At 34.9% G+C, this 13,321-nt stretch overlaps 1 protein-coding gene across 5 annotated transcripts in view; it reads left to right on the top strand.

Moving 5' to 3' along the window:
• Ecpas (Ecm29 proteasome adaptor and scaffold) overlaps positions 1-6,157 on the top strand; it is a 117,454-nt gene extending 111,297 nt beyond the window's left edge. For all 5 annotated transcript variants that reach the window (XM_026391119.2, XM_026391117.2, XM_026391115.2 and 2 more), the window contains 2 exons: positions 1,668-1,739; positions 3,049-6,157. In XM_026391119.2, coding sequence (XP_026246904.2) covers positions 1,668-1,739; positions 3,049-3,188 — 212 coding nt within the window. In that variant the 3' untranslated portion in view covers positions 3,189-6,157. The remainder of the gene's footprint in view (positions 1-1,667; positions 1,740-3,048) is intronic.
• Positions 6,158-13,321: the final 7,164 nt, after the last annotated feature.

The raw sequence follows: 13,321 nt of genomic DNA, 5'->3' as shown, positions 1-13,321 counted from the left end.
TTTTAATCTGGAATACTTCTTCAGCCTTTGACAGTTTTGAAGAATAACCACATACGCACCCCCATTCTGTTACCAGGGATTGAACCAAGGGGCACTTAACCACTAAGCTGCAACCCCCAGCCCATTTTTATGTTTTATTTTGAGACAGGGTCTTCAAAATTTCTGAGGCTGGCTTTGAACTAGGGATTCTCCTGCCTCAGCCTCCCAAGCTGCTGAAGGTAGTTGTGTCCCACCACACCTGGTTCTCACTCCTCTTTTTGAAAAATGGAATGTTTGTAATTTGTTCTTTGATGTTTCCTCATGATTAGATCTGGCTTATGAATTTCCAGTTGGGATATTACATAGGTCATACTGTTTTTCCTCACATCAAGAGGCACACAGTGTGTTTACATCCATTTGTGACACTGATTTTGATTACCTTGCCAAGGTATTAGTGATTCTCGGTACTGTATACTTTCTATTTTTTTCTCTTCTGTCTAATTAGCAGCCTGTGGGAACATAACTTTTAAGACCATTTAAATTATCTCCTTTAAAACTGCATCTAGCAAGCAGTCTTTGAGAAGACATTATTAAGACTGTGCAAATTTCTCCTCTTCAAAATGTCTTCTCTATATGGCATGAATTCATAATTCTTCCTTGAACCAATTTTTTATGATTTTTCAACTCGAGCACTTTCCACATTTGCCATTTGGTAGCCAGTATTCTTTTGTAAGAAAATTTTTTCTTCTCCCTATCTGTCTGTTTATTGACTGGTATTGATTTATGGATTCCTTCAATCCCCCCACCTCCCAATGAGTTAGAGTTAATTATTTTTCTTAAGTAATTTATTACTTAAATTGTCCCATTTCTCCAATGGAAGCCCCTTCAAGCTGACCTCTTACATCCTCTTGGCAAGTCACCATCTTTTTTTTTTTTAAATATTTATTTTTTAGTTTCAGGTGGACACAACATTTTTATTTTGTTTTTATGTGGTGCTGAGAATCGAACCCAGTGCCCTACGCATGCTAGGCGAGCACGCTACCACTTGAGCCACATCCCCAGCCCCACCATCATTTTTTGTAGCACTTCTTTCCCTACCTTGGGCTTGGTTTTGTATTAATTTTTTGGTATATAATTTCACTGTGAACTAGATGCCATATCTAAGAGTAGATACCAACAAGGCATAATTTAGTTGCACCTCTTGGAGTTAGCATGCTATTATGGTTAATGAATTGACAGCTAACAACTTTACTTTGTCTTTGTAGGGTTTCAGGTGTCCCTGAGTTGGTCTAAACATAGGGTTGTATAATGTTCCTTGGTAAAAGGAGGAGGATCGTGGAAACCTGAAGACCTTTCTTAGCTATGATGTGAAGATGCTATATTTGAGATAGTGTCTTTTGATTTCCCACTTCTAAAATGAGTTCTTTATTCCCATGTTGTAGTGATTGGTATATTTGGCTGATAGTCCCCTCTGTTCCCCAAAGTGAGGAATGTGGATATGTAGCACATTTCAAGTATTTGATAGTAATTAGCAAGGGGAAGCTCACTTAGAAAAAAAAAAAGCAAACAATAACAACAAAAGTTGTAGCTTTCTATGGGGTTACAAGTTCTGAACATCTTTCAGTGACTATAATCTTAGAAGTTCTGTCTTTAAGGCATACATATGAACTGTGTGATTTTCTTCTTAGAAAATAAGACCTACTCATCTGTGAGAACAGAAGCTTTATCTGTGATAGAATTACTGCTTAAAAAACTTGAAGGTGAGTTTTTGATAGTTCTGGTTGGAGGACCAGGAAACCAAGACCCTTTATGGCATATAATTTAGAAATGTTTTGTTTTGTTTTTGCTTATACTCTAAAATACAAATTAATATATGTGCATATCAAGTAGAATATACAAAGCTAAAATTATTAAATTTAAGGGTTTGATACTTCTATATACTTCTCATGTATTATTAAGTTGTATTTATCCCAGAGTAATAAAGTTTCTGTTTCCATCATTAATTCTGATTTAATCTTGGTTAATTACAGAAGTGTTTGACAATGGCATAGTAGACTTCAGTGAATACATATAAATAAGCAGAGTGACACCACTGGAAAGAAGATTGAAAACATTTTACACTTACCCACTTGAGTCATCAGATTTGATAATAGCACTTTTTTAAAAGTCATATTTCTTTTTCCTCATTTTCTTTCTTTTTAAAAAACTTTATTCAGAAGCAAGTTTCTTCTAATGGTCTATTGCATCAGTGGTAGGAAAAAAAAATGACCAGCATTTTCTCCAGTTTTGTTTTTGTTGCTGATTTCAAAAGGAAGCCTGTTTTGTTTTTCTTCTATTTTTTATTGTTTTTACCCCATGGTTAAGAATGCAGAAGATGGAACAGTTTTCTCCACAGCCTTGTGGATTTGCTGTTTGTTTTTCTATCTTTGCTTAGCAGTTAATGGTAAACATCACAAAGTCCCTTTTTTCCTTGTTGAAATAAAAGAGCTAGACACTTAGATTACTGAATTCTCAGTTTGCCAGAAAGGTGCTAATATATTCTAGATGAGGAAAGTGAGGCTAAATGGTTATTAATAACTTGCTTGATGCCACATTGCTAGAAAGTGGCAGAACCTTAAAAATACAATTTAAGACTTGGTATACTTTCTTATTTTCTACAATTTCAGAATGTATATAGTTCTGTTAACTTTCTTTAAAGAAATGAGTCATAAAGTTTCTGCTTAAGCCAACTTTGCAATTAGGGATTTTTTTCCACTGAGTGTATCTTGACACTCTGCCTTCCTCAGTGCTTCCTTCTTCCCACTTTGTTGTGGTATAGTTCCTTTCACTTTGCTTCAATGCTACTGGGAAAGAGGGGTGAGACACTCTGAGTAGCTGTCAGGCTACTCTCAGTACTTGGGTTTTGAGCTACCCATTGAACCTATGATTATTATGTACTTCAAGGGCTTGCTTTCTATTTATTTTGGGTATAGGATATGTGGAAGAAAAGAGTTTCAGTTTTTTTTTTTTTTTCTTGCTTGTTCTGTAAGAGTTCTTTGGTTTCTTTCTCTTTTTTCTTTTTCCATACAGAATCTAAACAGTGGGAAAGTTTGACATCTGAATGCAGAGTGCTCCTGATTGAGTCTTTAGCCACTATGGAGACAGATAGCAGACCTGAACTGCAGGAGAAAGCATCATTACTTAAGAAAACACTTGAAAATCTGGAATAAATGAGAAGGGGAAGAAACAAGTGCCATGTTTATTGGGGGTTGAAATGGTGGTATTCTTTAAAAAACCAAGTGGGGAAGAGTAAAGATTAATCTGTAGCATGCATCATTCCTTGGCTGAAATAAAAAAAAAAAAAAAGCCTTAAATTTTGTTCCTTATTAGCTTTATTTTAACTTGACTCTTTTTTTTTTTTTTTTTTTTTAACGTGGGCTGAGCTTAAAGGAACCTTGGGTGTTTGCGAGGTGATTGATTGTAAATGAGATGGGCAGAAATAGTTGTTAAAAGAATTAAAGCTATTATAAAAGGAATTATAGAGAGTTGCAGAGCAAGCTGGACAAAAATCTTAGCTATCCAAGCTAAAGTTATTTCAGGATGGTTTCCTATAAATCACTTTAACCTCTTCTTTTATACCTGAGGAAATAGGATTGGAGGTGATATAAATTACTTTCTGAGCCCTGTGCCAAGGGCAGATCAGGTGTTAAACATCCTGCCCACTACACTCTTTTACAGCCGGACGCCAAAATCATTGCTAACCATGGCCTACCCCAGAAATTCCAAAGATGAAGTACATTGAGGGTGGCTGACAACAGTCCTTGATTGACTCTTTATCATTGGGTTCTTCAAAGTCAAAAGCTCAACATTTCATGTGTTCAACAGTTAAATTTTTAGAAAGTGATTGGTTAGCATCTTTACAGGTTGAGAGCACAAGTTTGGGCTCCATGTGATTCTAATCAAAGTCCTTTTACAGGCAGATTAAAGTAGAAGACAAGATTGTTCCTCTGTCTGTATCTGTGGTTGCGTATTTTGCAAAACCCAAAACAAAAAATCGCAGACTGCCTTGATTTAGACCATTTGTAATCTCAAAATTGTAATGACAACTTAAAATTTTTTACTCATTTTTATGCTAATAGTCTGACTTTGTAGGGTAGAAGGAGAGCCTATTAATTAACCATCATGAAATTACCTCTTTTTAATGCATTTTCTTAAAATAGCATATCACTCCAAGTAGATAATTGTAGACAGAATTTCTTTCCTTCTGCTGCTCACACCCTTGCTTAAGAGTATAGGGTAATTTTAACCTACATGTTTATGGTTAGCTAAGGACCCTTTAGCTTGCCTTGGATTCCACGGCACAAGATTGATTTACATGCAATACTGTTCTCTTATTGCATCAACACCAGGAATCTCCATGTTTATTATTTTTGGTGGAAACTCTATATTTATTAGTATTGGTTGTCTCCATTGACCACTGTGCATTTCATACTGTTTTGGTTGTGACTCATAATAAAAATAACTTCTACTTCATGATCCAGAACAGAGTGTGTGTGTGTGTGAGTGTGTGTGTGTGTGTGTGTAACTATGTCTGAATATAAAATCTTTAACTGAAATAAATCTTTTGTGAAATAATACATAGTCACTATGTGTGACACACTTTGATTTCTCTCTCTCTGTTGTAAATTCTTCAGACCCACTAAATTCATTTCCTTACTCAACTGGGTTACTACTCATAGTTTGAAAAACACTGCCATGGATAGTACCTAAATTTATCTGAATGTGTTATGTTTGGGATTACTTCTGATTAGGAAAAGGATTTACAAATAAAAATTTTCAGTGTTTATTACTCTTTGCTGATACTGAAATGTAGTTGTGAATTTTACAGAACCTCTTGTAGACTTCCATTTGAGAATAACTTGCTTGGATGTTCTTCAGAAAGCTGTGACTCACAGGACTTGGTATTTTCCAGATCAGCATTTCCCCTCCACTAAATGCCCTCTGACTTTCATTTACAGTATGGAGGATATGCTTCCTTGTCAAGAGGGTAGTGCAGGTCAGGGATGTTCAGAAAGTAATAATATAAAAAGGGCAAGATCTGTGCAAATGGGCAGGTGTTGAAACCTCATCAAATTTTGTGCTTTTAAAGCTTTTTGGTTATTTAATATTGGGAATTTCCCTTGGTGCTGAGAATGGTGCTGATATCACCTCACCCCCACTCTGTCTGCCAAAACTCAGTGCTTTTGAGTTACATTTCTTTTAGCTTTCTAAGCACATTTCTAATTTATATACTTAATGCCTTCATCTTGACCAGCCAAACCATTTACACATCTACTCATGATAAATTATTTTCTCACAGTGCAGCTTATGTTTGGTGTACACACATTTATTTAAACAGGTCAATAACTGAGAGTCTGTAAGTGCAGAATGTTGATGATGATGAACAAATAGCTAAAGTTCCCATGCACACCTCTTTCATCAGTCTTCATTATTTAAAGCTATCTGGAATGGATTTTGATTATTTTTCTCCCTATAAGCTCAGAGCTTCTTGTCATACAAACAACCAGTTTGTAGGCTCTCTTACTGAATTCCTTATTCCTGACATTAGTGCATTATCTATAGCTTCACAAATTTATTGATATGTGAGAGGGGAGATTCCTGAACTGTGGCAACTGGAAATAACCATGAAAGTGGTATACAGTTGTATTTTGGGTGATAAAGAGCAATTTGAATGTTTATATTCAATTTATAGTTCCCAGAGGGTCTTCCTGTGACAAATCTCCGTGCACAAGACTTCCACCAAATTCCTGTTATGTTGCCCTTTTTTCACTTATGTATTATGAAAAAGAAAAAAGAAACAAAGATACGGTCTCAGTTGTCTGCTCTACTAACAGTTGCACTTCTGAACACGGGTCCTTTGTGGGATGTATCTTGGTTCTAGTGCCACAATATATTCATGCTGCTTGTTAAGTCCAGGGAATTATTTTGATATTGGCACTCACTGTAATGTATAAGCTGTTGTTAAATGGATGTATATGTGACAGATTTTTGTATTTTGTATGCGACGTCTTCACAGAATCCTCCGCAATATGTACTTGGCTAGCAAAGCATGTAATAAGCCTTCTTTGAAAGGAAAATCTGTCCCATGCTAAGAAGACATTAAATGGTAAATAAAAGCTGCATAGCTTGTTCTTTTGAAGTACTGCATTAATTTTTTACCATTTCTCTAGGAAAATAGTTTATCTGTCAAGGCATTGACTAGCTATACTTTTTTTTTTTTTTTTTTTTTTTAAGGCTTTATTGCCTGCCACATTCTGAGCTAACTCTAGAAAGTAGAAATTGCTGACTGAAGTGTCTGGGGGCTCCAAGGCAAAGCAAAAACAACCAAGACACCCTCAACAACTACTGTCAGGTACTTGGAAGGAAATTTGTCATTAGAAGAATTGATTTTCGGATAAAAATTTCATGAACATATAGAAATGACAGGCAGTTCTTCTTTTGACCAAAGTGAATATACATGACTATGGACATAAAATGTCAGGAGGACAGGCACATCCTATAGTGAAAACTGTTCCCTCATGCTTTTCTTATTTCTTTTAAGCAGGCTCCAAGTTGATTTCTTATAATATAGTTTTTAATGTGGGAAGTCATTTTACAAAGCTTGTAGATTACCAAGCCTTTCAAACAAATATAGAATGGAAAGTTTTTCTACCTTTTAAAATCACGTCTCTTGCACATTGATTGAGCCTTCATTAAAAAATGTGAAGGGCAGTGAAAAAGCAATAAGATCACCATTTTTGTTTGGATATTTCTCTGAAAAGAGCAATTTAAAACCAATTTTGCTTATTTATGTTTAGATATGTAATTTTATTATGCTACTTTTGATTTCAGAGCAATCTTAAAGTACAAAATATTTTCTGAATATTAATTGAAACAATATTTTTCTTAAAATTGTGTTTTATTTCAGTACTGCAAAGAGCCCACTTTTTAGCGCTCAGGGTTTCCAGGGTGGTATTGGTGGCCATTCAGATTGCTTCCCTGAATGCAGTATGTAATTTTCCTGTTTGCTTTCATGATTTCTTCTAGTTTTGAATTTCATCACTTTGATCATATGATGGGCCGAGTTGTACTTGTTCTATTTTAAGTTTTGCTTAGCTTTTTGTTATTGTTGTTTTTTTGTTTGTTTTTAGTTATGCATTTTACCAGGTTTTGGATTTTTTTTTTTTGGTGCATTTCTACTCAAATATTCTTTTCTGTCCCTTTCTCTTCCCTCCTATCTTTATGAAACTCCAATTAGGATGGTTAGATCACTTGTTATTCTGCAAATCTCAGTCATTTAACAAAAATTGCAGATATTGTTATTTTTCAGTTTTAAAATTTCTATTTAGTCATATATATATATATATATATATATATATATATATATATATATATAATTTCTAGGCTTATTTAAAAAAAAAACAATGTAAGTTCTTGTCTGATATTTACTTATCTGGGTCATCTTGGGTTTGATCTTTTTTGATTGACTCTGCCTCTCCCCAGCCACACTGTTCCTTTAGATATCTAATATTTGGGGATTGAATCCTAGACATTTAGAATGTTATGTTGTGGGGACTCTGGACTCTATTCCTCCAAAGAGTTAATTTTCTTTTCTCTTTTTGGGGCTGGGGATAGAACCCAGGGGTAATTAGCCACAGAGCCACATCCACAACCCTTTTTATTTTTGAGACAGGTTCTTGCTAAGTTGCTGAGGGCCTCACTAACTTGCTGAGGCTGACCTTGAACTTTTGACCTCTTGCTTCAGTCTTCAGAGTCCCTGAAATTACAGGTGTGGGCCACTGTGCCTGGCCAAGTTACTTTTCTTTTAGCAGACAATAAATATGGTTAAACTTGAACTAAAAACTGTCACACTTTTGGATGATAGCTCAGATCTCCATTTAGGTGCTTTTTCTTAGCTGAGCTGTTTGCCATCTGAACATGGTGTTTCAGAATTCAGCCAGAGACTTGTACATTTTCCACACACAAACACTTCTCAGCCTCTTTTCTTTCCAGAATTTTCCTCCCACTTTGTCCTTTGCTCTGCCTTCCTCAGGCCCAAAGGATGGTGGTTCTCCATGGGAACTTCTGCTGTTCTGTGCCTTGCTTTGCCTGTGTGTCTCATTCTTAGTAGAAAGCCCTAGCACCAGGAAACACCCTATGCTGGCCCCTTCCATGTTGACTCTACAGAATTGTTTGGCTTTGTGGACTCTCCAGAGCCTTAAGAGAATTTTTTTTTTGAGTGTTTATAATTGTTATACATAGATTGGTCTCCTGGGAAGTTATTCCACTATATAGGAAGTAGAATTTGGGAATATTTGGTTACAAAAACATGTAAAACTAACACGTCCTTACCATATGAGTGAGCACACTTATAGGTATTTACCCAAATGAATTGAAAATTAATGTACATATAAAATCTGCACATAGATGTTTATGGCAACTTTTTTAGTAATTGCCCAAACTTAAAAACAACCAAGATGTTCTTTGGTAGGTAAATGATAGAGAGTACTACAGCAATACAATGGAACATTATTCAGTGCTCAGAAAAGAGACAAGCTACAGAGCCATGAAAAGATTGTATGGTAAGAATATATTTAGCTTTTTTTGTTTTTTAATTTTTTAGTATATTTAGTTTTGTAAAAAAACTGCCAAACTATCTTCCAAAATGGCTATGGTGTTCTGCGAATGAATTTCAGAATGTTTGTTGCTATTCACAAAATAACTTCCTGGACCTTTTTTTTTAAAGTGTGTGTTTTTTTTTTTTTAGTTGTAGTTGGACACAATGCCTTTATTATATTTATTTTTTAGGTGGTGCTAAGGATTGAACCCAGCACCTCACATGTGCTGGGCGAGTGTTCTACTGCTGAGCCACAACCCCAGCCCCTTTTTCCTGGGCCTTTAATTGAGATTGTTTCAAATCTACAGATCAAGTTGGGAACTGATAACTTGACAGACTGTTTTCCCATCATCTAAGAACATGGAATAGGTCACCATTTATTCATTTATTTGATTTTGTTCATCAGATTTTGTAGTTTTTCCTCATATAATTTGTATATATGTGTGTGTGTGTGTGTGTGTGTGTGTGTGAAATATATTGTTACATTTATGCCTAAATATTTTATTTGGGGGATGTTAATGTAAATGGTATTGTTTTTAATTTCAAATTACACTTCAATTGCTGATATATAGGAGAGCAATTGACTGTGTATTAACCTTGCATCCTGAAGTTCCAGGAATTTTTTGTTGATTCTTTCAAATTTTTGTCTTATTGTTAGTTCTTGTTAAATTCTGATAGCCTTGTTGTCTAGTGGTGAATGAGATGTGACCACAAAGCTTTAGGAAAATAAAGATTGATATTATTAAAATATGGAACCATTAACTCTGAGGTTTCCTGTGTTTTACAATCAAATCTATTTCAAGGTCATCTTGTGGGCCACTGTGGTCCATTATCCCTAAAATATCATTCCACCGCTTAGTTTAAAACTTTTAAATTCCTATATCATTTAATCTGGTGGTTGTTACTTTTTCTCTTATGAAGGAAAAAAAATGCTGCTTCATGTGTTATAACCATGTTTTCCCAGTGGTCCTCTATATGGAGCATCCATGTACCCTCAGTAATCCAGTAAATGAACTGTCATAAGGACACAGAAAATATGGGAACTGAATGACTTGCAAAAAGAATGTGGTAGGTAATAAGTACACCTCCCTAACCATAACTAGAGTGAACTTAAAACATTTTTAATGAATTATCTGAGGGTTAAGATGGGGGAAGTAATACTAACACTAAATACTTCAATATATATTTTCTATGCACAAGGATATTCCTTTACAAACCCACCGTCCAGTTATCAAGATCAAGAAATACAACACTGATGCAGTATCAATATGTAATCTGATGACCATATTTAAATTTTGTCTATTATCCCACTAATAGCTAATTATTTTCTCCTTAGTTCATTTTCTCTGGTCTACCAATCTGGTTGATGCTGGGTCATTCATTGGCTTTAGTTGTCATGTCTCTCTAATGTCATTTACTCTGGAACTTCTCCTTGGTCTTTTAAATTTTTCCTCCCATCTTGTTATTTTTTGAAAAGTATAGTTGGGTTATTTTACAGAATATCCCTAAACTTAGGTTTATCTTGTTTTCACTCATGAGTAGTCAGGTGATTTATTTTTGATAGGAATACCATAGAAATGAAGTGCATATCATGACAGAAGGCACATGGAATCAACTTGTACCAATACTGGAGATGTTAAAGTGATTATCTTCCAGGTCTCCCCACTGTACACTGTAAAGTCATCATTTTATCTTTGAAATTATTAGATAATTTTTGTAAATATTCTGTTCTTCATCTAACTTTGACTTAAAATGACTATGATATCTACAACTGTTTACCTATGATAATCTATTGCTATAATAACCTTTAATTGTGATTATTTTCTGATTAACGTTCTTGTGTATTTTTGGTATCCTGTGGCTAACAGCTGTCCATTCTTATTCATTTTTATATCACATTGAACTCTATATTTGTGAAATATAAGCCATTGTTTTATTTTTATTTTGATGCTCAAAATAATCTGCTCCAGATTTGGCAATGGAAGCGTTATCGCGGGGGCATCTGTGACTTTTTTATATATTCCTGTCAGTTTTTGCATACCTCTTGCTTTCCAGTAGGATAAAATGCTCTAAGTTAATCTTGTCCTGCTCCAGTTCTTGTATCAGCTATTTTTCTGAGGAAATATAATTCCTTCTAGTTGGGAATAGTATTGAGAAACTGAGATCTGGGTTTTACATGTACCCATTGCCTCTGAGGTTTCATTGCCTTATAGTCCTCTCAATATCTGTATATTGAATAAATTTTTTAAAAAATTATTTATTATAATTTGTTATATGTGACGGCAGAATGCATTTCACTTCATAGTACATATATAGAGCACAATTTTCATTTATCATTGTACACAAAGTATTTTCACACCGTTTCGTACATTTACTTAGGGTAATGATGTACATCTCATTCCAACGTTTTCCCTACCTCCATGTCCCCACCCTTCCACTCCCTCCCCTTTGCCCTAGCTAAAGTTCCTCCATTCCTCCCATGCTCTCCCCAACATCCCCATTATAGATCAGCATCCTCATATCAAAGAAAAACATTCCACATTTGGGTTTTTGGGATTGGCTTACTTCACTTAACATTATATTCTCCAACTCCATCCATTTACCTGCAAATGCCATGATTTTATTCTCTTTTAATGCTGAGTAATATTCCATTGTGTAGATATACCACATTTTCTTTATCCATTCTACTGATGGGCATCTAGGTTGGTTCCATAATTTAGCTATTGTGAATTGAGCTGCTATAAATATTGATGTGGCTGCACCAATGTAGTATGCTGTTTTTAAGTCCTGTGGGTATAAATTGAGTGGGATAACTGGGTCAAATGGTGGTTCCATTTCAAGTTTTCCAAGGAATCTTCATACTGATTTCCAGATTGGCTGAACCGATTTGCAGTCCCACCAGCAATGTACGAGAGTGCCTTTTCCCCCACATCCTCACCAACACTTTTTGTTGTTTGTATTCTTAATAGCTGCCATTCTGACTGGAATGAGATGGAATCTTAGAGTAGTTTTGATTTGCATTTCTCTAATTGCTAGAGATGTTGAACATTTTTTTCATGTTTTTTAATTGATTGTATATCCTCTTCTGAGAAGTGTTTGTTCAGTTCCTTGGCCCATTTATTGATTAGTTTATTTATTTATTTATTTTTTGGTGTTAAGGTTTTTGAGTGCTTTATATATCCTAGAGATTAGTGCTCTGACATGTATGTGGTAAGAATTTGTTCCCAATTAGTAGGCTCTCTATTGACCTTACTGATTGTTTCAATTGCTGAAAGAAGCTTTTTAGTTTGAATCCATCCCATTTATTGATTCCTGATTTTATTTCTTGCACTTTAGGAATCTTATTAAGAAAGTTGGGGTCTAATCCGACATGATGGAGATTAAGGCCTACTTATTCTTCTATTAGGTGCGGGGTCTCTGGTTTAATTCCCAGATCCTTGATCCACTTTGAGTTGAGTTTTGTGTATGGTGAGAGATAGGGGCTTAATTTTATTTTGCTGCATAGCGATTTCCAGTTTTCCCAGCACCATTTGTTTAAGAGGCTATCTTTTCTCCAATATGTTTTTGGCGCCTTTGTCTAATACAAGATAATTGTATTTATGTGGGTTTGTCTCTATGTCCTCTATTCTACACCATTGATCTATAAGTCTGTTTTGGTGTTAGTACCATGCTGTTTTTGTTACTATAGCTCTGCAGTACAGTTTAAGTTCTGGTGTAGTGATGCCACCTGCTTCAGTCTTCTTGCTAAGGATTGCTTTGGCTATTCTAGGTCTCTTATTTTTCCAAATGAATTTCATGATTGCTTTTTCTATTTCTATGAGGAATGTCATTGGGATTTTGGTTGGAATTGCATTAAATCTGTATAGTACTTTTGGTATTAAGGCCATTTTGACAATATTAATTCTGCCTATCCAAGAACAAGGGAGATCTTTCCATCTTCTAAGGTCTAATTTCTTTCTTGATTGTTCTGTAGTTTTCATTGTAGAAGTCTTTCACTTCTTTTGTTAGGTTGGTTCCCAAGTATTTATTTTTTCCTGAGTCTATTGTAAATGGGTTAGTTTTCCTAGTTTATCTTTCAGAGAATTTGTCACTGATGTACCAAAATGCCTTTGAATTATGGGTGATGATTTTATATCTTGTTACTTTGCTGGTTTAATTTATTAGTTCTAGAAGTTTTCTCGTGGAATTTTTTGGATCCTCTAGGTAGAGAATCATGTCATCAGCAAATTGTGATCGTTTAAGTCCTTCTTTTCCTATCTATATCCCTTTAATTTCTTTCATCTGTCTAATTCTTCTGGCTGGAGTTTCAAGGACTATGTTAAGTAGAAGTTGTGAAAGAGGGCATCCCTGTCTTGTTCTAGTTTTTAGAGGGAATGCTTTCAATTCTTCTCCCTTTAAAATGACATTGGCCTGGGGCTTAGCATAGATAGCTTTTACAATGTTGAGATATGTTCCTGTTTAATTTTTCTAGTGTTTTGAACATGAAATGGTTCTGTATTCTGTCAGTGCTTTTTCCTGCATCTATTGAGATGATCATATGATTGTTATCTTTAAGTCTATTGATGTGATAAATTACATTTATTGATTTCCATATGTTGAACCAACCTTGCATCCCTGGGATGAACCCCACTTGATGGTGGGGTGCACTATCTTTTAGATATGTTTTTTAATTTGATTTGCCAGAATTTTATTGATAATTTTTACATC

The sequence above is a fragment of the Urocitellus parryii genome, chromosome 4 (genome assembly GCF_045843805.1).
Source record: "Urocitellus parryii isolate mUroPar1 chromosome 4, mUroPar1.hap1, whole genome shotgun sequence".
NCBI lineage: Eukaryota > Metazoa > Chordata > Mammalia > Rodentia > Sciuridae > Urocitellus > Urocitellus parryii.
This window is presented reverse-complemented; position numbering and strand designations above follow the sequence as displayed.